General features: G+C 56.8%; 1 protein-coding gene across 1 annotated transcript; it reads right to left on the minus strand.

Moving 5' to 3' along the window:
• Positions 1-5,215: 5,215 nt before the first annotated feature.
• On the minus strand, positions 5,216-21,278 carry CYGB (cytoglobin). Its single transcript, XM_084218220.1, has 3 exons — positions 20,491-21,278; positions 10,379-10,610; positions 5,216-9,742 (listed from the first exon to the last, which is right to left on the minus strand). The coding sequence occupies exons 1-3, from the start codon at positions 20,631-20,633 to the stop codon at positions 9,578-9,580; spliced, it is 540 nt and encodes a 179-aa protein (XP_084074346.1). The 5' UTR covers positions 20,634-21,278; the 3' UTR covers positions 5,216-9,577.
• Positions 21,279-22,875: the final 1,597 nt, after the last annotated feature.

A 22,875-nucleotide genomic window follows, 5' to 3' on the forward strand; every position in this document is an offset into this window, starting at 1 on the left:
TGTCTGTGTGGCAGCGGTGTCACCCGGCTGTGTGGCAGCGGTGTCACCTGGCTGTGTGGCAGTGGTGTCACCCGGCTGAGTGGCAGATGGAGCTCGTGGTGTCATTCTCACCTGCCTCTGCCATCGAGGGGCTGGGACATGGGGACCAGCACCCACTGCCCGCCCGTGCTGTGCTCTGCAGCTGTCCCCATGCCCTGGCACCCCGGCAGGGATGGGGATGCTCCTGCTCACCCCAAGTTCACATCCTGGGCAACTGGGGGACCCTGACACCCATCCTCAGAGCCACTGTTACCCTCAGACCCTGGCTGAGCCACCCTGAGCCACAGATATCAGTGGGAAATTTGTAAATTTACCCCTTTCAAGCCCTGTCTCCTCCTGCCCTCTGGGCCTCCCTCCCTCCCTCCTTGGCCAGCCTGCAGTGGGAAAGCATTAAGAATTAAAACAATATCAAATGTAATCAAAGGCAGGCTGGTGGGAGTTTGTCTTCTGGGGTTTCCTCCTCTCTTATTGCTTTCTCAAAGAATAAACTCTTGGGAGGACTCTGGAGTGATTTAGTGGAGCAGGAAAGGTCAGGAGGCTGGGAGCTGCCTGCTCCCTCAACTCAGCAAATTCTGTGACTCTGAAATAACCTAGGATAGTCCAGCCTTGGGAATTTTCCTTCGAGTGACTGCTCAGTCGAATGTCGAAGCTGGGAACAGCTCGGCTTGGTGGGGAGCTGTTCGTGCCCCCGGCTGTGGGGCTCGGCCAGCAGGAGCTGCTGGGAGCAGGGCTGGGGCAGAGGATGCTCCAAGGATGCTCCAAGGATGCCCTGGAGAGGAGGAGGGGGAGGGATCCAAGCGGGCGAGTTCACAGCGGCGCGGAGGAAGCGCTGACCTTTGAGAAGCGATCCTGCTCGCCCACTGCTGTTTATCCAGCGCTCCCAGGGCTCTCCTGCCGGCGTGCGGGGCCCGGCGGATCCGCGGCTGGCCGGGCAGAGGCTGCAGCGCGGTGTTCACCCGCACTCTCCTCCTCCCGGGAGCCTCCCAGCCGCTGGGCCAGGGCACGGGCAGAGCTCCATCAGCCCCTCCTGCCTGGGGCCAGGGGGGTTTGGCATCCCGGGGGAGATGGGGGTTTGGCAGAGAGCAGGGCTGGGCTGCAGACACAGGCACCCGCCCTGGGCATCGTCAGCAGCCCCACGTGTCTCCTGGAGCCCCTTCTCTCCACAGGCACCTGTAGGCACAACACCTCTGCAGACACCCCAGCCCTTGCTCTCATCACCCCAAACCCCCTGCCAGCCCCTGATCCAAAAGGGAACCGTGGCACAGGGAGGTTTGCATGGAGCAGGGAGCAATCACTGTCTCACTGATCTCCTGCTCAGCCACCACCGTGAGGATTATTTTTAAATCAGTTCCCCAAAATGACAGTATCATTTCCAGATCTGCTTCCTGCATTTTGCACCCTCTCTTCGCCTCTGCACCTGGTGTGGATGTCAGCCAGTGCCCTGGCAGATGCAGGCCAGGACTACATTTTCTGTAGGTACATAAAAATATAAAACAAATTATTAAATCCTGAATATAACCATAATTTGCTGGCTGCAGGGCCCCAAGTGGTGCGCAGCTCTTGGCAGACAGATGGGGCATGGGTTTCCTAAGTTCAAAATAAATCAATTTATCTTCCCATGCACTGCCTGGCTTTTAGTCCAGCCAATCCTCTACCAAGAAAACAATGAAAATAAGTGAAAGCATTTGTGGTTATTTACTTAAATATCCAAAGAAAATAAATGAAAACCACACTATTCCTTAGAAAAGTATCCTCAAACCAAATCCCTCTGCTGTATAAATATAAACTATAGCAATGTGGCAGAGCCCGATGGTTATTTTATTTCAGGACCTGTTTGGAACATCAACCTTGAAACAACAACGTCTGCAGGGCACCTTTCCAAAGCTTTCCCTTAAAGAAAATACATTTGTCAATTAATGAAAAGGCTTTGTAATAAACAGCAGTGACAGTTCCACCTATTTCGGGCTGGGAATTCCCCCCAGCAGCCAAGTCCTTGGGCGATCCCTTGGTGACAGATGGGGATATTCAGCCAGAATGTGTTTTTTGGTGGTTTGTCCCCCAAAGAGAGGGCGGTGGGTGCTCGTCAGAGAGGGGCTGGCACGGCCCCCAGGCCAGGGGGGAGCAGAGGGGGCTCCTGTCCGGCCACGGCGCCGCCTCTCGAGGTTCAGGCGTCCGGAGCATCCCGGTGCCCCCGGCGCTGCTTCCTCCAGCGCCACCCGGGGGTCCCGGGGGTGACTGGGCCGGGCTGGGGGCTGCGGGCCATGGCCTCACCCCTGGCACCGTGGGGGCAGCTCCTGAGCGTGGGGAAAGCGTGGTTTCCCAATCCTCCCCCTCCCTGCAACCCTCCTGCTGCTGCGGCCGGTCCTCTCCCCACCCTCCCTCTGCCCCCGGCTCTGCTCTCTCTCTAGAGTGCCTGGGAGAAGAGAAACCCGGCTGTAAATTAACCGGGAGGATTTTTCAGTCTGAGATGTGCACTTCCCCCCTTTCTCCCCCCCCCCGCAGCGCTGTTATTTCATCTCGGCTGCCAAACTGCCGGGAATTAATCCCGGCCGGCGCTGACAGCGTTTACATTCAGCGCTGCTCAGATAAACCATATCAGCCGGCGCGGCTGAAGAGGAGCCGGCCGCGGAAGGAAGGGCTGGCTCCTGCTCAGTGTCAGCCCCTCTGGCCTGCCAGGGTGTTTTCCTGCCCTTTTTCTTCTCCCCGTGGGCTTTGCCCAGAGCGAGGAGCCACCAAACCCCCCCACTGGTGAGGGTGGTCGTGGTGGGGATCGTACAGAGAAACCTGGAGCTCCCGGCTCTTATCCTGGTGCAGACAACACAGAGGAAGAAGGGACACGTCCTTCAAGCTGGTGGGAATCTGCAAGCTCTGTGTCCCAAGGCTTCCCACCCTGTGCCACCCCCCACACCCCCTTCTCCTCACTGCCAGCTTCCACGGGATGGGCTTTCCTAGGAATTTCAATAGCCCTGTTAAAAACTGCAGTGCAGTTATTGCACGTCCTCTTTCTAAATCTCCCCCCTGCAGCTGCATTGCTGCCTGTCCCTCACAGTGACCCCCTGGCCCTCCCCTCAGCTGTCACCAGGTGCCAGCAGGGTACAGACACACGGTGCAAATGTGTCCCCTCTGACCCCACCCAGCTCCAGGATGGTGGAGCCACCATTCCCCAGGTTGTGACAGGAGCACGGGGCCCTGTGGCCGCTGGTGGGGATGGAGAGGCTTCCCTGGAGCTGGAGCAAAGTGGACCAGGAGCACAGCCTAGGCCATGCCTTAGCTGTCAAATTCCTCCTTCCCTCCATCTCCCAGCCCACAAAACATCACTGGGGCCACCAAGGTGTTTTCTCAGAGCTGGATCTCCACCAGCTCCCTTGGGTGGAGGGTGGCTCCTGGAGAGCAGCATCCCCAGGCTGGGACACTTGGGAACAAAGTGGATTTAGCCCTCCACGAGCACAGGGCAGTGAGGGTGTGAGCCCATTGTCCCAGCTCCTGGGCCAGTTTTCTGGGGTGGTGTGAGCCTCAGCCTCCTTTTCCAGCAGCACTTGCAGAGCTCTGGTGAGGCCACAGGGTCTGGGTCAGGGTGTGATCGTCACAGCCACCCTGACGTGACAGGATCTGGGGGTAAATATTAGTATGAAGTGAAGGGCTGTGTACATATTTTCTCCCTGCAAGGTAATGCTGAAATTCCCTGCTCCTTTTCAACGAGCTGTTAGAAAAAACAGCCCCATTTTAACACCCTCTGGCCACTGCTGGTCCTGGCTACTCTCAGCTCAGCGTGCAAAGCTCTGGGAGCTCTGGGTGCCCACTGCAGCCTCCCCACTGCAGAGCTGAGTCCTTTTGCTCATGGTTTCCCAGCTGATGGTTCCCATCTGGAGCAGTGTGCAGGCTTTGCTGACTGTTCACTTCTGCCTGGGAGCGTGTACAGGATGTGGCAGAGACTCCGAGGATGGCTTATTAATCACATTAACAGCACCAAGGGTTTTTTTGCCCCACAAGAAAAGACACAGCAGGAGAAGACTGAACCAGGCCCTTATTCAGGATCCCTTCTCTGAGGCCATGGCTGGTTGGGCTCAGTTTTGTGAAGCTGTAGGGAAGCAAGAAGGTTCCTCTTGCAAGGCCACCTTTCTAATTCTGACTTGGGGACTCCAGAGTAGCTCAAGTGCCTGCCCATGAAAAACTGCACCACCCCAACTGCTGTTTTTTCCAACATGTGGGGCTGGAGAGCAGCACTGTTGCCCTCAGCCCAACAGGAGCAGTTGGCACCAGGCTTCCCAAGACTCTGAGCAGCTTCCAAGGCACCAATCTCTGCCCTCCTCCCTCTCAGAATGGTGTCCCCCCAGCCTCAGTCCTAAACTGGGATTGCTCCCCTTAAAATTGTTTGTGGTAAGGTGCTCCTATTTTCTACCACCCTAGTGGGATGAGTTTTCCCACCCCTGGAAGATTGTTCTGGATTCGGGATAAAGAGGAGCACAACAAACAGGATTGCTGGAATTTGTTTCCCAAGCCTTGAATCCCATGGCAATGGAGATTATGGGACCATAGCACGAGTCTGTCTGTCTGTCTGTCTGTCCATCCTCTGCCAACAACTTTGGAAAGGTTGGCCAGTGTCAGCTGAACTTGAGAGGGCCTGTTTTGCAAACGAGGGAGCTGGAAAGACCCACGGGGGCGAACCACAAAGTGACCCAACCCTTCTGGGACCCATCCCCTGCAACGTGACCCAGCCTCAGCGAGAGGGGCAGGGGGAGCCCCAGGGACTGAGGCACAGAAAACTGGGCTGCTGCTGCTGCTCAGGGAGCTGTTTGTTGTTTTTACAGGCTGGGAACAATCTCACGGTCCTCGGTGGTCGTGGCTGCTGCATATTGGGGCCATCACTGAGCATTTTGGACTGGCTGGGCTGCCAAAGGTGCAGGAACAGCTCCTGATCCAGGGAGAGACCCTGCTGGTGTGTACCTGGAAGTGAAGAGCCTGGAGGAGGGGCAAACCCTTCCCTCCCCAGCGGAGTGTGCTGCTAAGATGCCTCCAGCCACCTCTACCACCCTTGCTGGGCACATCCACTCCCTTTGCTGCTGCTTTCCTGCCAAAAAACTCCCTCAGGGTGAGCAGGAACCCTCAGACCCACGGGGCAGCCCCTGACGCCCCTCACCTCCCCATCAGAAAGAAACCAAGCAGAGCTGGAGGGGTTTGATTGATTTATCCACTGAAGATACAAGTTTCAGTTTAATAACACCATTTTGTCCGGTTACAAACATACTAAAAACCTACAAAAAGAAAAACCAAGTTACACCCATAAACACGGAAGGCAGGTATAAAACCAGCACGGAAGCGCCGAGGAACACGAACATGAACAGGATCTGCAGCAGGAACGGGAGAGACACGGAGTTACATCAGACCACACTCATGGCTGTGGGGCACGCTGGGGCTGGGGCAGACACACCAACAGTTAGAGACAACTTCAGCTATGGAAAATAATTGGCAGCCTGGCACAGAGGTCAGACCAGGCGGGTGGTTTTGGCCCTTCCTTTCCCTCTGCCTGGCATTGGTGGTGCTGGCCCCCACATCCCCACACCAGGGCAGCTTCCCTACGGCCAGGGGCAGGGAAGGCTGAGTTCTGGCACCAGAGTCCAGCCAGGTGAAATCTGCTCCCCCCTGAAGTCTCTGAGCATCCCCTCAGACACTGGGGAGCCCCTGTGCCCTCTTTGCTGGGACAGAGTGGCAGAGATGTGAGGACGCCCCTGGGAGAGCTCCTGGCTCGCTGCCCTGGGGATTTGTCACCCCCCAAGAGAAGATGAGGTTGGTGGCACCAGGCCCATAAGAGTTCTGGTGGTGCTGGAGGGGGTCTCTCTAGCTGGGTGTCTGCAGAGCTAAACCTGCCATGAATGTTGGGTGGGATCTGTGCCCCAGCCCAGCGCCTCGCCCTGCCCCGGTGCTCAGCTCCCTCTGACCAAACACGGAGCTGCAGGGGAGGGGACAAGAGCTGGCTGATGTCAGCAGGAGCTGCCAAAGAGAGCCAGGACACGGTGCTCAAGGGGAACCCTGCCCCAGGGACACCAAATTCCCCCTCACTCAGCACTTCCCCACCTCTGGCAGGGGGCACAAATGCTTTCCCACCCAGATCACAGCTCCAAGCCCAGCCCTGGTGATAATGCCAAGGTGCTGGCTGGCTGGGTCTGGGGGGCACAGGGTCCTCCACGGGCAGGGGAGAGACCAGCTGGCCCCCAACATGTGCTGGCAGCGATGCCCTGAGCCTCAGCTTCTCATTGCCAGCTGGCCCCTACCTGCCACCTGCAAGGAGAGCAAAGCTCAGCCTAAGCGTGCCCTTAGCTCAGCCTAAGCATGCCAGGAAGTGAAAGGTCAAGCCCCAGAGAGCAAGACCTGAACAAAAGGGGGACGAAGGGGCCCCCAGTCAGCTGTGGTGGGACTGGGGGAGCAGTGGGGGCAGTGACAGGAATGGCTGTGCACGGATGCGTGTGTGCCAGAGAGCCACGCACAGAGCCAGGACACGGCCCCCCTCCCTGCTCTTCCCCACGGCATTTATCAGCCCTGTCACTCTGGAATGGTGCTTTTTCCTTACTCTGTTGATCTCCACCTCTCCCCAGACGAGGATGTGCCTGGATTTCGGCAGGGCCTCCTCCGCTGCGGGCGGCAGGGAGGGGGCGTTCGTTTCATCTCCATCTCCTCCCCTCCCCAGCCTTGCCCCGCCGCCCTCCTGCTTCGTGTCACTTCCTAGCAAGCTGATAAAAATAAACGTGGTTTTGTTTGCATCTATTGGAGTGGGCTGCAATTTGGCTGATGGGGGGTGCTCCTCGAGGGACAGCAGCTGCACACATCTGGATCTGCTTTAGGAAAAAGTGCCTGGAAAAAACCCCAAGCCCAGCACACGCACACGTGGGCGCGGGAGGCCGTGGGTCAGCTTTTTCTGGGGATGTAAAAAAAGAAAGGAGAAACCAAAGCACTGTTTAAGGGGGAGGTGGGGGGACCTCCCTGCTGCTGCTCCCCAAAAGCCAAGGCACAAGGGTAGGTTGGGTATGAACATGGAGAATTTCCAGACATTCCAAAGTGGCTTCTCTGCAGACTGGGAGCCCAGTTTTGGTTGTGGGAAAGGAGGGGAAGGGTTTGCACTGCAAAAATAAAATTCCCACCTGGAGATTATTAACCTCAAAGGTCAATGTGCAAATTTTGTCCAAAGATGAAACATCCCTGTACGGAAACACCCCTGGCCCAGCATCTGCAGAGCACAGGGAGTGCATGAACTGCTCAGAAATGTGTCCTGCTGGCCCCAAGGCCTTGGCAGGAGTCAGCAAAGCTCGTGAGTCCCGTGGTGTGCACACACACAGACATCATCTAACAGTCTTGATCCAAGTGATCCCTCTCCAGTCCTGCACTGGAGGGAAGTCAATGGCTGAGCAGGCTTTTCCCATCCATCCCCACCCCAGGCAGCAGCAGCTGTTTGAGGGATGCCTCCACTGACCCCCGAGGGATGAGCAGCCACTGTGACACCCCTGTGGGAGCTGGAGGCAGCAGCCATTGGCACCTTCACCAGGGCAGGCTGGTGGGCTGAATTCTGGGGATGCCCACCCCATCAGCAGAGCAGCATCCCTTGTCACCCTGTGCCTGTCCCTTCCTTTGGCACCCCCTGGATCCTGCAGGCTGCCATGCCAAGGACAGCTGTGCCCAGCTGTGCTTGCCACCCAGCTCTCTGTGGCTGCCCAGGAGGTGCCACTGCCCCAGGCCCCCTTGCTCCTCTCCATCAGTGGCGCTGTGGGATGTAGGGAGGAAAGGACTGCCAGGCCAGAGTGGCTGCAGGGACACTGCTGGGGTGCTGGGGCTGTTTTGAGACACAATAAACCTGTTCTGTTCCTGGGGATGGGGAAAAGCACAGGTGAGCAAAGCAGGAGTGTCTGTGTGTCTGTCTGCTCTGGAGGAGGGAGGCCAGGCTGGGGGAGTCACCACTGCCCCCACAGTGGAGGGATGTCCCCAGGGTGGCTGTGGGGATCCCAGCTGGAACTGTGGGCTTGTTGCCTGTCCAGCTGGCATCCAGGAGAGGAGCTGGTCTCTCTCAGGAAGCTGCCAGCTCTCCAGGGCAGCAGTGGAGCCAGGCCAGAGGAAATCTCAGAAGGGAACCCTCTTCCCACTTCAACAGATAACATTGCCCTTAATGCTTGGGCTCTAAAAATAGCAGAGGCCTTTAGGGAAATATTGGGTGGCAAGGATTCCAAAGCTTCCCAGCACATCTGACATTTCATCCTCAATCCTTTGCCATTCAGTTCCCAGAAATGTTATGAATCCAACCACACGTGGGCAGGAGGCAATGGAGCTGCTCCTCCTCCCTTTTTCATATCTGCAGGGGGAACTGAGGCACAAACCAGGCAGACTGACCCGGAGGTTCAGGAGGAGTTGGTGTTGGAGGAGGGATGAATGTTCCAAGCCCTGCTGCCACGTTTGGGGGGTGTGGGAGAAGCCTTTGTCAGGCACAGGCAGGAGCACTGCTGTCCCAGGAGGGACACAGCTCCTGCATGGGCTGATTTCTACCAGGCACTTTATTTGGAGGAGCCCAGTCTCACCACCAGGGCAGGAATATGCTCTGTACAAGGTATTTATTAATGTTAACAGAGAAGGGACCTTTCCTCATAACCAGAAATCCCTCCTGATATGTCTGTGGCATCTTTCCTCCTCCTAGTCACAGCCTGACCCCCCTTGTCACTGAGAGGGCAGAGCTGGGCAGGCAGACTCACACACAGCAGCTCCCATGTTCCATCCAAGCCCCTCCTCAGGGAGCTGGAGGGCAGTGGGTGGACTCACCAGCTCCCCACCTCTGGCACAGGGATCCCACCCACACACCATGCTCTGAGCCATGAGAGATCCCCCCAAGGGCATCCCCCTCCTTCCGCTCTCTGGTGCTGTGGGGGAGCTTCTCTCCCACCCCAGGAGGGTCTGCAGCAGCCAGCCAAGGACAGGGACTGTGGGTGACAGGAGAGGTGAGCTCTGCTGCCCCCCTGGAGCACGGGGTGATGGGCACCCGGAGCGGCTCTGGCCGCCAGCCCCGCCAGGTGACACGCAAAGTGCAAAGCAAAGCGCTCTTGGTGCAGTCAGAGGGCTCCAGGCGAGCCCCCAGCAGCCAGGTTCAGCCAGGGGCTTCACATGGAAAATGAGGGTTGTGTTGTTCATCAGGGAACGGGGCAGCAGCACTTGTGCAAGGGACTTTGAGATGGTGCAAGTGAGGCGCAGGGTTTGGGAGGTGGTGATGGACAGGCCAGGACAGGAAGATGGAGCCAACAACCAAAGCTCTCCCCTCGCCCTCTGCATCCCCTTCCAGCGTCCCCTGCAACTGCTTCACCCCGACCCCCCCACACCCTTCGTGGTTCTGTGGTTCTTTTGGCTTATTTAGTTTGTATTTAAACCCCGTGGAGATCAAATTGTGACTTGGCAGCTGACAGAACTGGCCCTAGCGGGCTCCCCAAACCAAGCAAAGACCTTGAGAAGAGACCAGAGCGAAGTCCTGGGGTGAGCAAAGCCCTCCCTGCCCCTCTGGTGGCCCCCTGGGCGCTCACAGGGTGGCAGTGGGGTACTGAGCCCAGCCCACCTCCTTGTAGGCTGCTGTCACGTGGGTGCAGATGAGGGTCTTCATCTTGGCCCAGGCTCCGTGCGCCTCTGGGGTGAAGTCGTTGGGGTATTCCTCAGCAATCACCTCCAGCATGACGCCAGTCAGCTTCTGAGGGGAGGCAGACAGCAAGGAAGGGGTTAATAACACACCAGGGAGATGCTGCTCATGGCAAATTTAGCTTTTTCCTATGAAAACACTTGAATCCTGCTGCTGCCTGTAGGACACAGATGTCCTGGAGGTCTGTTGACACCCCTGGGAGCAGAGGAGGGAGCTGCTTGTGGGCTGAGGCATCTCCCCAGTCTGGGCACCTCAAATTATTTACAGAATCACAGAATATTCCAGGTTGGAAGGGACCCACAAGCATCATCGAGCCCAACTCTTGACTTGGGGATAAAACCTGTGGTCTTGGTGTTATTATTCCCATCAAAAAGAAACCAAACAGAGCTGGAGGGGGGGCTAATTAGCCAACGAATGGAGTCCCTGCCATCGTGCTGAATTTGCAGAAGAGGGACACAGCCACAAGCATGGGCACAGCCAGGTGGGTTTCCCTGGGCAGGGGGAGGCACTGGGTGCTCTGGCACTGGCTGTGAGTGGCCATGGGGGTCCCCACAGGACAGTGCCACCGTGGGACACTCCAGCTGTGTGGGGAGCAGCCCCCACACCCAGCCAAGGCCAGGCAGCACCAGCCCACACAGCTCCTGCTCTCCCTGCAGCCACAAAGGTTATTTTGCTCCTATCCTTTACCTTAAAGTAGATGGGCTCCACTTTGTGCTTGAGGGCATGGGCCTTCCCCACCAGGGCCAGGACAGAGGAGACCTTTTCAGAGTCGTTGAGGTTCTCCACCACAGTGTTGATGGCCCCCATGACCCTCCGGGCGTGCTTGCGCAGCTGCAGGCTCCTCTCCATCTCCAGAGGGTCCTCCATGTGCTTGAACTGGCTGAAGTACTGCTTGGCCGAGGGGAAGTTCACAAAAAACCTTCCAGAAAGAGCAGATATGAAATGCCATCAGGAGGGAGGAGAGCAGGCTGAGGGGGTAAAGCAAAGCATCCACCCCCCGTGTCTCACACAGCCAGGGCTGATTTTCCTATCAAATTCCCCAGGAGCTGCAGCATTCAGCTGTCTGGAAACCAGCGGGTTGATGCCTTTTTCCCAAACCCCATCTGCTACAAGGTCATCACAGCTGGATATTCATTCTCAAAGCAGAAGCAAGACTGAGTTCTTGATGCCCAGAGATGCCACCCAGGCGTGCCAGATGCTGGATATGTGCCCACATATATCAAAACACCATATCCTGCCTCAGAGAGCTGGAGATGAGCATGAAAACCTCTCTTCATCCCATCCAGCCTCTCCCTGCCCCTCTTCCTTGCTCCCTTGGGCTTTATTTCTGCATTGCCACCCAGAACAGTCTCCCCTCGTCCAAGCTGCCCCACCTTTCATGGATCAGCCCCACCAGAGTCTCCAGCAGGACCTAAGGCCTGAGCTGATATCACTGCTCCTTTGGGGCATTTTTTCCAGCACAAGGATACTCCAAAAACTCACCAGCCCCTCTGTGGAGGGGCCTGGGGACCCTCTTTTCTGCAGGATTAACTGCAGCTGAAAGAAATGAAGTTGTGGTTGCAGCTGATATGCTCAGCTCCCCAGGGAGGCTGGAGAGGACAGGGAGCTGAAGGTAACAGGGACCAGGGCTGGAGCTACCAATGCCAACACCACCCAGGCCAGGACTGCAGCTGGGGCTGACACCTGAGCCCCATCAACCACCCTCTGCCACTGGGTTTATGCAGGAGAGAACCACATCAGTGCTGGCTCCCCTCTGGCACCCAGCTCCCTCCCTGGCTCCTGGGCTGGTGAAGGATGCTCAGGAGGCAGCAGAGTGCTCCCAGGCTGTCCCTCATCCTTCCTGGCTCCAGACAGACTGCCTGCTCCCCTCCCTAACCCCCCTTCCCAAAGGAACCTGAACCCATCCCACCTCTCTCTCCAACCATCCCTCCAGAACCAGGTGGGATCCTCTTCCCCACTCACCACTCAGTGAATAATCACAATATTGAGTAGCAGGCTCCTTTACCAGTTTGTTATCCTCCTTTTCCCCCCTCCCTCCCTTCCTTCCCCCGCTCCCTTGGCTTGTGAAAGCTTGGGGGCATTGCCAAGGAAGCGGCTGAAGCTGTGCCTGGAGTGCACCACGGCTTCTGCTGCTTCCCCAGGCAGCTGGGATTCATCAGATGGCCCAAAATAGGTTTTGGAGGTGTGAAGAATGTGTGGCAGAAAGGGTGGGGGTGGAAGGAAGGTGGAAGGGGGAGATGAGGTGTTGCTTTTAAAACCCAGAGGGGACCCATGACAAAACTCCTCTTGTTGTTGTGCAGCCTCCTTCCCCCAGCACAGCTCCTCCTGACACATCTGGTCCCTGTCGGGAGAAATCACTCCCAGGCCTGGCTGTCTCCAGCTCCTGCTGCCACAGAGATGCTCAGTCCTTCAGCCCAGAGCTGTCAGAGAGGTGCTGGGAGATGGAGCTGGCCAGGGCTTCACAGATAACATCATTCCCAGCATCTAAGACTTCTGCCCTGGGCATTTCCCCACAGAAGGGCAAATGCTCCACTCTGGTTTAATGGAAGAATTTTTTCCAGCTGGACTCAGCCTCCCTCTGCCTCCATCCCATCCCTCCCCACCTCTCTTCAAGCTGTTGCAGCTCCAGTCACCCAGCAAAGCCCTCCAGCTCCAGCAGGGATCATCCTGCTGGGGTCAGAGCTGTGGGTTTTACCATCCCTGCTCGTGGCTCTTTCCCCTTCACAGGCCCCCCCCAGGCACAGGGAGTCAGGGATGTCACTGGAAGTGGGACCTGCTGCCCCAGCCAGGGGATGGAGGCTGCCAGCTGCTCCCTGCATGGCTCAGCCTCTGAACCCCAAACCATGGGAAGCTCCCTGAAAAGCTGTGTTTGATCTCAGCTGAAGGGCAGCACGTCCTCAAGGCATGGGAAATGAGCTGAGAAAAATTCCTGGTCTGAACCACAATGGGAATAGCAAGGGGGGACTGACCTCTGCATCATGAGGATTTACAACGTGTCCCCAGCAAGAGAAGGGCCAAAAAGAGACCCTGGCACCATCACCTCCACCTCTCCCCAGTTTGGCCAGACATGCCAGGAGCAGAGACTGGTTAAACGCCCAAAATACCCCAACCTGCATGAGAGCAGACCAATGAAGGACCCAAACACTTGGTTTCCAACCTTTCCTGCCTTGCAGACCCTCAGGCTGATGCCCCTACAGGAGCTGAGCCCAGCAGATTTCCCAGGGGATGTAAAACCAGCAAACCCTGAGTTCATGTGTGCAGTCCTGTCTCTGCTGGATTTCTTTGGTGGAGAACTGAAACAGAGGAGCCCAAAACATCTTCAGGAGCAAACCCATGGATGGCCAGAGACCTGCAGCCACCTCTCCTTGGAGAGCAGCAGGCGCCTGCAGCAAGAACTTCAGCCTGGAGCAAATATTTGAGCTGTCAAACCACAAAGAAGAGGGAAGGAGGCTCACTCAGTGAGTAGTTGTTAATAAACAGAGAAGATTAATTTAACACAAAGGTTAAATATAACAGAGGAAAGGAGGAAAAAAAAATAAATAAAATAATCCAACAATAGGGAGTTAGAAGAGGTGTCTGTTGGGGTTTTTCCATCTACAGAAAATTTGGAGAGTTCAAACCTCTCGGGCTCTGGAAGTTTTTTGGATCATTATGTGTGCGTGTCTGTGGTTTGGGCTTTTTTTTTCTCCATCAGAGTCATTAAAAGATGATATTTACCATTGCATATCACACAAAATGATGATTGATAGGAACCAGATGCCTGCATACCGATCTCATTAAATTTCTTTTTAAGCGGTTCCATTCTCCACCCGCTAATTTGTACTCTGCCAGCTACATCTGGACCCAGAGGACAGGATGTCAGCATTGCTTTTCCTCTCTCTTTTGCCCTTGTAACAACTTTAAGGACACAACCATTCGCAGTAGCAGAGCCAAAGGAAATAATTAAGGTGCAAACCCACTGCAGTTACTGGAAACCTGTTTTCTGTTAGGGAGGAGTGGCATCTCCTCCATCTCCCCCACCTTCCTCCCTCTCCCCAGAGCACACAGACCAAATCCTGCATGGAGGAAACCTCCAAGCCCAGCCACCTCCTTGCCTCCCCAGCTGGAAAGAGGACACCTGGATGCTGCCTGGTCCCCCCCAGGCACCTAAACCCTTGCTGCTTCACTTCTCCTGTTTGCAAACTGTGGGGTGAAAATGCTCGCCTCAGATCTGCTGGGAGGCTTCAGCTGAACCCCCAGCCAGCACTTGCAGACTGTTTGTTTTCTAGATTTCCACAGAGTCATTTATGTTGGAAGAGGCCTTCAGGATCACCAAGTCTGACTCTTAACCCAGCACTGCCAAGCCCACCAGTAAAACACATCCCCAAGTGCCACATCTACACATCTCTTCAATCCCTCCAGGGTTGGTGACTCAACCTACCAATGCTTTCATGTTTTCTCTCGCCTCGTCCCTCTACGTGGGAGAAACTCTAAGGCAGCCTGGAGCCTCTGTGTCCCTTTCAAACCTCTCCTCCCAACTCCTCTCTGGGGTGCCTACAAAGCAGCTGATAATGGGTAGGCAGGTGCTGTGTGCTGCTGCTATTTATTATGCTGAGGGCTGGCTCGCTGCTTTGCCTGCATGTTCCCCCTGCTCCTCCCAGCCACCTGTAGCCCATCATCTCCTTTTCAGGCTGGGGAAAGGCTGCTGGGTGCTGCCTGGGTGTTAACCCAGCCCAGGGTGGGGATGGGCTCAGCCGTGTCGATGCCACAGCTCAGCGAGACAGAAAAAGGCAAATCCAATGAGTAGGAAGAGGATGGTGCCTGCCTGCCCCTGTGTCCTCTCTCTGAAAGCTCCTGGACAGGTGGAGATGGTGATGAGAAACATCTCCAGCTCTGTCATGGGAGGGCTGGAGGGAAAAGGGCCAAGCCCCCCATCCACACACTAATGCTAAATGCAACTTCTTCTCCAGCTGAGAGAAATGTGTAGCTGGCCTTCCTCCAGGTGAAGCCCACATCCCACTGCAAAGCCTTGGGAGCAGAATCCAGCACAATGCTCAGAGTCTGTAATGCCCCAGTGCCCAAGGCAGAGGGACCAGGACATCCCAGTGGGGCTGGGAGCAGATTCTTCAGCAAAGATTCCACCAAATACATTTGGACACGAGCTAGAAACCCCCAGGGGCAGGTCCTGCTCCCTTCCTCACTCCTGCTCACACCTCCAAGTCCTCATTGCTGTTGTGCTCTTGCACAAAAGTGGATTCAGCCCAAGCACAGATGAACCCTTAGGGCAGGGGTAAGGACAGCTTTCACAGGAGAAGTGAATTAACAGCACCAAAGTGGCTTTCCCACGTGTCTCTGGAGATCTCCCTCCCTTGGAGCTGGAAGAAGACCCCTGGCTGGGTAGAGAGGTGGGTAAGACAAACACGTGGTCCGTGTTCCACTCGAACTGTGAACCTGCGTGTGCCTGGTGCCCGCCACCACCTCTCCCATCCAACACTCCCTCGGGGATTTCCAGCCGGCTCAGCTCGGGCAGGATCACCAGCCAGCCGGCACTCAGCGTTCCCCGGGCACCCTGAGCGCCTGCCAGCCTGCCCGGGGCTGTCCTGACATTTCCCTGCCCCGAATGAGCCCCGAAGCTCCGCCGAGCCGCCCCGGGCGTGGCCCCGGCTGGCAGCATCCCCGCCTGCTCTGGAGGGGAATTGTCACCGCTGGGACCGACCCATCCTTGGCCACAGCCAGGGAAACTGCCCGGGCTAACTGCTGGCCCTCTGTGCTTGCCTGGTCCTGGATATCCTTGCGGATCTCGGGGTGCTGAGTGGGATTTTTTACCCCCACGTGGCTTGCGGGTGATGCAAGGGCAGCACGGGGGCAGGGGACGTGGGGAAGGCTCTTCTCTGGATATGCCAAGAGCTGTATGCCACAGGGATCCCCACACAGCTGCCTTGGCCATGGAGAAGGCAGAAGGTCCTGGGAGCTGTGATCACAGACCAGAGAAGGGGCTGCTCTGAGACTGAGCTCGTTAAACCCTCACTCGCCCCCTCAGCTCATGGAGTGGTTGTTAGGTTGGGAAATGTCCCTTATGCGTGCCTGTGGCAGCAGAGCAGAGCCCTGCTGCTCTCTGGCTCTCCTTGTCTCCACAAAAACATCTCCCCAGCTTGACCACAGCCATTCATGGGCGTGGGACAAGGACACTGCTGCTGGTCTTCACTGGGCCCTTTTCAAAGAGAGATGTTGCATCTCTCTGAGCCACTTTGCCCTGAAATGTGTCCTTCATCAGCCAGGAACGGAGCCTTTCCCTATGGACGCCTCCACAAAACACGTTGGCTTTGGGGGTAGCTGCAAAATCGCTTCTTTAAATGCCAGTTTTGGGTAGATTCAACCCATACTTTTTTGATTCAGCTGGGAAAAAAAAAAAGGTTTTTCTGCATTGCCAGACTCATTAGTCAGATTTTTTGCTATTTTAACCTAGAACTCACAATAATGTCTGGCATCCAAGGAGTGCTTTCATATTTTAAAGCTCTTTGCAAAGTGTCTGAATCCAGGTGTGTTTGCTCAGACTAAGCAGCAACCAAAATCCAGGGGCCTGATCCTGCGTTGGCAAACCTTTTGCTTTCCCTCCTACAAGTCTTGAGGGGGAAAGAGCACATCAGGAGCAATGGAGAAGGAGGAAATTTGGAAAGCTGATGGCTCTGAAGTGCAGACGGAGGGAACAGTGATGGAGAAGCCCTGGGGAGGTGGCACAGCCTGCGGTGGCTGAGCAAGGTCGTGTTGCCTGCACTTGGCATGGCATTACCATTTGGTCCAGATTCTCCTGGGATCTGATAGAAACCATCCCTGGGTTTTATCCCCTCTGGAATCCATAAAGCTCTGTGGTCTCACATCTGTGCCTGTGGTACGTGTGTGTGGGTGTGGGAGCGTGCGCTGGCCGGGACAGGCTGAGCTTTCAGCCCTGGGGTGCTGGGCCTGGCTGGGGTCTGCAAAGCACAGAGGGTCCCAAACCCCCTCTGGTGCTCACCCCGGGGTGCTGTGGGGGCTGAGCCACCCCTGGGTGTTTGCATGCCCCAGCCCTGTGTCACAGTACTGCAAATAAACTATTGGAAGGAGAAAAGGGGGACCCTGGGGAGGGACAGCCACGGGCTGGAGGGCTCCTGGATTGCACAGCAGGCTTTGAAGGCTGCCCTGCTCTCTGGCTGGGAGCTGTGTGCTGAGGGATGGGTCAAAAAGGACTCATTCCTGAATGACAGATGGGGAAACTGAGGCACAGCAACAAGCCTGGCAGAGCTTCAGCCCCGGGCTCCCTGCCATCCCCCTTGGGAACCTCTGAGCCAGGAGGGGAGGCACAGCCCCAGGTGAGCAGCTCCAGCTCCAGCTCCTGCTCCAGCTCCAGCAAGGGTTAAGGCAGCTGTGAGATGGAGCCTGCAGAGGCCCCAGAGCTCCCGAGGAGGAAGATGAGCGTGGCGAGGAGACTCCGCTTCCTCCGGGGCGAGGCTCCCCACCGAGGAAATTGGCAATTAGCGACATCGTTCCAACCACAGAGCGCAGATTCCCAGGATCCGGTGGCTGCTCAGCCACAGCCCCCATTATTCTTGTTTGTGTCCCCCGGGGTCCCAGAGCTCTGTGAGACCAGGGACTCATCGTGCTAGGGCAGGACCCCAGGGCTTTGCTATGGGTTGAAGCATCAGCAGCAGCCATGAGGGATGGGAACATGATGCCCAGCTCTGTGCCTCAGTTTCCCCACCTGCAATGCATGGAAAGGCTGGGGGTGGAGGGGTGGGATGCTGGGCTGGGTTCCTGCAGGATGGCAGCACTGCAGATCCCCCCATCACTGCCTCTTGGTGGGCACTGCCTCCCTGCCTCCAGCCTCAGAGCAGAGGATCAGGCCCCAGGATAATTTCAGAAGTGCTGCAACCCTTCAGCCCTTCCCACATGGGAAAATGTAATTCCCTGCCCTCAGCAGCTCTGAAGGGATGGAGAGAGGATGGAGCAGGTAAGGAGGGACAGACCCTCAGCCACCTGGGACAGACCCACGGCCAAGTCCCTGGTCACAACCCCAGCCACAGAAGTGCTGACAGATTTGCCTGCTCTCACCACTCTGCCCATGGGGGTTGCACCAGAGAGGGATCCACAGCCATGCACCCCCTTCCTTCTCCCTGCCCACACCTGTGCAAACCCCTTTCTGCCTCAGTTTCCCTAGCAAGGTGAGCAGCAGCACCAGACAGGCCCTGGTGAAGCAGAGGCTGACTGGGGCAGCTCCCAGCCCCCGGCACGTTGTGTGAGTGCCCACCCAAAATGTGCTGGGCAGATCACCTGGCACCGACCCCACCAGCGGCCGCCCGCTGCCCCCTCCCCAGCCCCGAGCTCTGGAGCTGCTGAATCACGTCTTGGGAAGCGGCTGCCGCCGGCCCGGGCTCCCGGCGGCCCCCACGCGTGACCCACTTCTCCCGCGGCTCTGCCAGCTGCGAGCGCAGCTGGGGAAAGGCAGCGCGGTGCTCCCAGCCCCGGCCAGGGCTGCCCCGCTTCCCCAGCCTCTGTCAGGGCTGCCCCGCTTCCCCATGCCCGGCCGGGGCTGCCCCGCTTCCCCAGCCCAGCCAGGGCTGCCCCGCTTTCGGGCGCCACGTGCTTCCCCTGGGAGTTCAGGTGCAGCTCCGAGCTCACAGCGGGGCTCAGAGCGGCGGCGCAAAGACCTCTCTGGGGACAGGGATTGTGGCCGTGGGGACACAAACGGGCTGTGCCATGCGGGTGCGGGCGGATCTGCTGCTCCAGCCGGTGCTGCTGGAGGGGATGGTACCTCTCCCAAATGGCATCAGTCTCCCCAGGGATATGCACAAGGCCAGACCTCACTTTAAGCACCCCAGGAAAGCTCTGGCTGAGGGAGCAGGTGGTGGGTTTAGCTGGGATGTGCCAGGGCACGTGCCGTGACTGAGGCTGTAAAGGCTCCCAAAGAGCCAGGGTTCACCCCAGCAGGCAGTTCTGTCCTGCCCTGCTGTCACAGCAGGAGAAAACCTTCACCACAGTGCACAACTCTGCCTGTGTACAACCCAAAACTGCACCAAAAACTTCTTCTGCTGGGAAAGTTTGACTTGGGACCAGAGCTCGGCCACCCAGCCCTCACTGCCACACCTCGATTCTCCTCATGCCCAACCCTGCTCCAAGCACTTGGGGACTCCAAAAGCAATGAGTTGCCCTGGGTGAATCCCCCATGGCATTGCCACGAGTCCTTTGGTGCCAGCTGTGGGCAGGGAGCCACCCTCCCTCTGTCTGTGGGCAGTGGGCACCTGGAAGGGCTGGCAGATGGGGCATGACCCAGCTGCTGGGCAAGGGGCTGGCCATGCCTGGCTGGTGGCCAAGCCATCAGCTCAACCTCCTGGGATGAGGCTGAGGGGAATCTTATAACCCCCAGATCTCTGCCATCTCTGCTTCACACCCAGCCTAGGTAGGTTTGGTGTCCCCAGCCATGGAGCTGTCACCTCCTGACTGCCCCGACTGCCTCCACAGAGTGGGGGCCATGGGAGAATGGGCTCAGCCATCAGCTGGTTCTGAGAGAAGGAAATGTTTGTGAAGGAGGTGGAGAGGGGTCTCCAATGTCATTTTGGAATCTGCAGAGGGGTTTTGGTAAGAAAATCCCATTGCAGTGCTGGCAGCGAGCCTGGAGGGGAACTGGCTCTGCTCATTGTGATGTCCAGGGAGCCTCTGCTCCCTACAGACCCCGTGGGCTCAGGGCTTTAGCTCAGTCAACTGGAAAACTTTCAGATGATTATTAGTGAACAGCACATCCTTCCAAGGGGTTCCCTGCACACCCACAGTGCCCTGGTGCAGGAGAAAAGGGGGAAGACACAACCCATACCTGGGGTGCCTGGTGTTTGGTCCAGGTGGGCTCTGGCCAGGGACATGCCAGCATTCCTGACCCCGGGGATGAATGGTGTGGCTCTGGACAGGATCTTTGCTGTTTGCCATTTGGCCATTGCAGGCATCTCACCTGCCCCTCTCCTTGCCCTCTTCAACAAGGGAAACAGCCTGCTGGTGCCATACCCCACTGATACCCCAAACTCCCAGTGCCAGCGTGGGATTCCCACTTGGCTCTTTCCCGGTGTACCTGGACATGGTTTTACTCCCAGACAACACAAGGACCCCCACCTGCCTCTGCTCCCCACCTCCAGAGCATCTCCCCTGCTCTGGCTGCAGGTGCAGAGCTTCGAGCTGCTGTCTGTGCCCCATTGCCATCGGGAGATGCTCCACACCCCCCTCCGGGGCTGCTGTCCCCCCCTGCCCCCTCTCCCACCCGTGATCCCCACAGCCCCTTCCACCGCCAACTTCAGCGCTCTCCTTCCCGCCGACGCTGCCGCCGGAGGGACAGATGGTGCCCTCGGAGACACACCTGCTTGGGTTTTATCTTGGCTCCCAACTTGCATTATTTCACCCGCCAGCCTGCTACGGACCCGTGCCATCCGCACGCCCTCCCTGGGGTGGCCAAAACCCCAGAGCCCCGAGCCGCCCGCGCCCGGGGCTGGGCTCCCCCCGCCTCCGCCGCCCCCCCGGCCCCGGCCGCAGGGTAAGGTGACCTTAGCATGGAAGCAGCTTCCCCCAAAGTCCCCGGCAAGGCTCCCCTCGCTCCCCCCGCCGCTGCCACCCGGCTCAAAGGTGTGGGAATCCGAGGAGCGCTGTGAATCCCTCCCTGCTCCCAGGCAGCAAATACACCCAGCCAGCTCCCCACTCGCTGTCATTCATCTCCACTCAGTTCTATATATTGTTCTGCCTCTTTCTGAGCTATATAGAGATTCGGTTGGATTTGCTGCTTCCTTTTTTTTGGTTTGTTTTTTAAATACCTGATGAGTATGGAGACCCCAACGTCCTCGCAGTTTGCATATACTCTGCTCCATATCTCTTGAATAACCTTTTTTTCTGCATCTGAAATTTCTTCACTTCTTTCCCATCTCTCAATCTCCATTTCTCCCTGGACTTTCTCCATGAAAAACAGCCGGCAGGATCCTCCGGGAAGCCAGGAGGAGATAAAGAGAGATGTGTGTGAGCGGGTATATCCTGCGAGAGGAGACAAGGTGTTTGCTCGGCGGCTCTACGACGTGTGGATGTGTGTGTGTGTGAGTGTGTGAGTGTGTGTGTGTGAGTGCAGCTGCCTGCCAGCGTGTGTGGATATGGAATTTAAAAAATATCCCGGAGGAATGATGCGTGCGATTAGATTTGAGATCTCCTAGTGCTGTCCATGGCTGTAGTTAGCTTCAGCTCGCCTCGGATGTGTGTGGCTGACTGATGAGAACTGCCTAAAAGTAAAATATTCAAAGGCATTGCAAGACCAGCCTCTTCACCAATGTGTGAACGTGAGCTCACTTTCTCCCTCTCTCCTCCTCTCTCCCACTCCTCCCTCCTTTCCTTTTTTTTTTTTTTTTTTTTTTTTTCCTCCCTGAAAGGGAGGGATGAGAGAGATGTTCTGGGCAACATCAGGACGGGGCTGGCGGGGGGAGGTAGTGCTGGAAGTTTTTTTTCCAGCCCTTTGTAAACAGCTCAGAGGAAATTCAGAATCCAGAGTGCTGAGTTAAAGTTAGCCCAACCGCTCCTGCCCCGGCTCTGCTCTTTGCAGGAGGTGGTGTTTGGAAGGACAGACCCCTCACCTCCAGTTCTTGGGCTGTGAAGAGATTCGGGTGGAGAGGGGAGCACGAGGGTTCCCCACTGCGAGAATCTCTCTGCCCCCCCAAAAGAGATCATGGTCTATCCCATGGGGACTTTTTTAGTGCTGAGAATTTCCTCTCCCTTCTCGCGGCACGACCCAGCTGAAAGGGATCCAGAGTTCAGGCACTCGTGAAATGAAGGTATTATTGTCGATTGCATCGCTCCTGGCAGCGCCTTGGCAGGGAACACCTCCACTCCAGGCTTCCCGCCGCCTTCGTGGGTGTGCTTTTGGGGCTGCTTTTTACCCAAATGCCATTCCCAGCTCGCTGACAATCCGGCATGTTAAACCACAGCACAGTCCGGAGACTTGTAATAACCACGAGTGCCCCGGGGGGGGAAACAGAGACAAGCAGAGCTGCGGGTGTGCCCTGCGCACCCTGCCAGGGCAGACGGGCAGACAGACGGACGGACGGGCTGCGGGTGCCGCTCTGACAGCCTGGGGGGTGCCTGAGCCCCTTGAGGAGCTGGAGCTTTGTTATTGCAGAGCTGTCGAGGCTTCTTGCTGTATTCCTCCTCCAAAGCAGCCTTGGCCACCTCCCCATTAGCAGCCGCCAGACTGGTGGTGTCAGCAGATTTGCTCTTGCAGAGCTGGTGGAGAACACGCTGCCCACAGATCCCCCACTGTGGGTTCCTCAGAAAACACGTGCTGGGACAGACTGGGAGCTCCACACAGCCTTGAACCCCTTGGTTCAAGTGCAAAGCTCAGCTGGGAGCTGCTGAACCCACCAGGGTGACAACAGGGCAGTGTGGCCAACCCAACCCTGCCAGAGGTCAGGAATTGTTCAATAACACCACCAGCAGCTGCTGAATCGTCAGATTTTCACCAAGTTTGCATTTGCCTTCTGCCCATTAACCACTGGGATGAACAGCCATGGGCCCCAGCTCAAACAATGTCCCCAGGTGGGCACAGAAACCCCTCTGAGCTGAGTTTATCACCTTCCCTTGAGGTGCAGGGGAAGAGGTGCTTTAGACTTGGCTTAAACCCAGGGAGACCCAGCTTAAATCCAGAGTGAAATTGCAGTTCAGTGCAAGGGGAAAAAGTCCCATTTCAAAAAGGTGAAAAATCAAATACTGACCAATGTGAACACTGGGGGGATAATCTGGGTCAAGTGTTGGTTATCACTTGCTGTGTGTTTAAAGAAAAGAAATCTTCAAGCTTCTGTACCTGGTGTCTTAGTCCACCCCAGGCTCAGAGCCTGGCACATGGTTCCTGGCTGCAGCAGGTGCTTTTCCTCACTCCCTGGCACCAGGAGTCAAAATGTCTGGGCTCAGAAGTCTCAATTTAGAAATATTAGAAAACATTAGAAAAGTAAGCGAGAAATCCCCCAGCTTTTTCCAGATTTCTGCCTCCTTCCCTGGGCTCATCACGTCTGGCCCTGGCAGGAGCCCAGCCCTGCCATCCTGCTCCACAAAAGGAGCTGGGGAGTGAAGCAGTGGTGATTCTCCACTGCCTCGAAATCCCAAAGGACCCCAAGAGCTCTGCATTTCTGCGTCTGGTCCCAGAGGTGGGACATAAATCAAGGGCA

This window comes from Fringilla coelebs, assembly GCF_963513975.1.
Source record: "Fringilla coelebs genome assembly, chromosome: 19".
Lineage (NCBI taxonomy): Eukaryota > Metazoa > Chordata > Aves > Passeriformes > Fringillidae > Fringilla > Fringilla coelebs.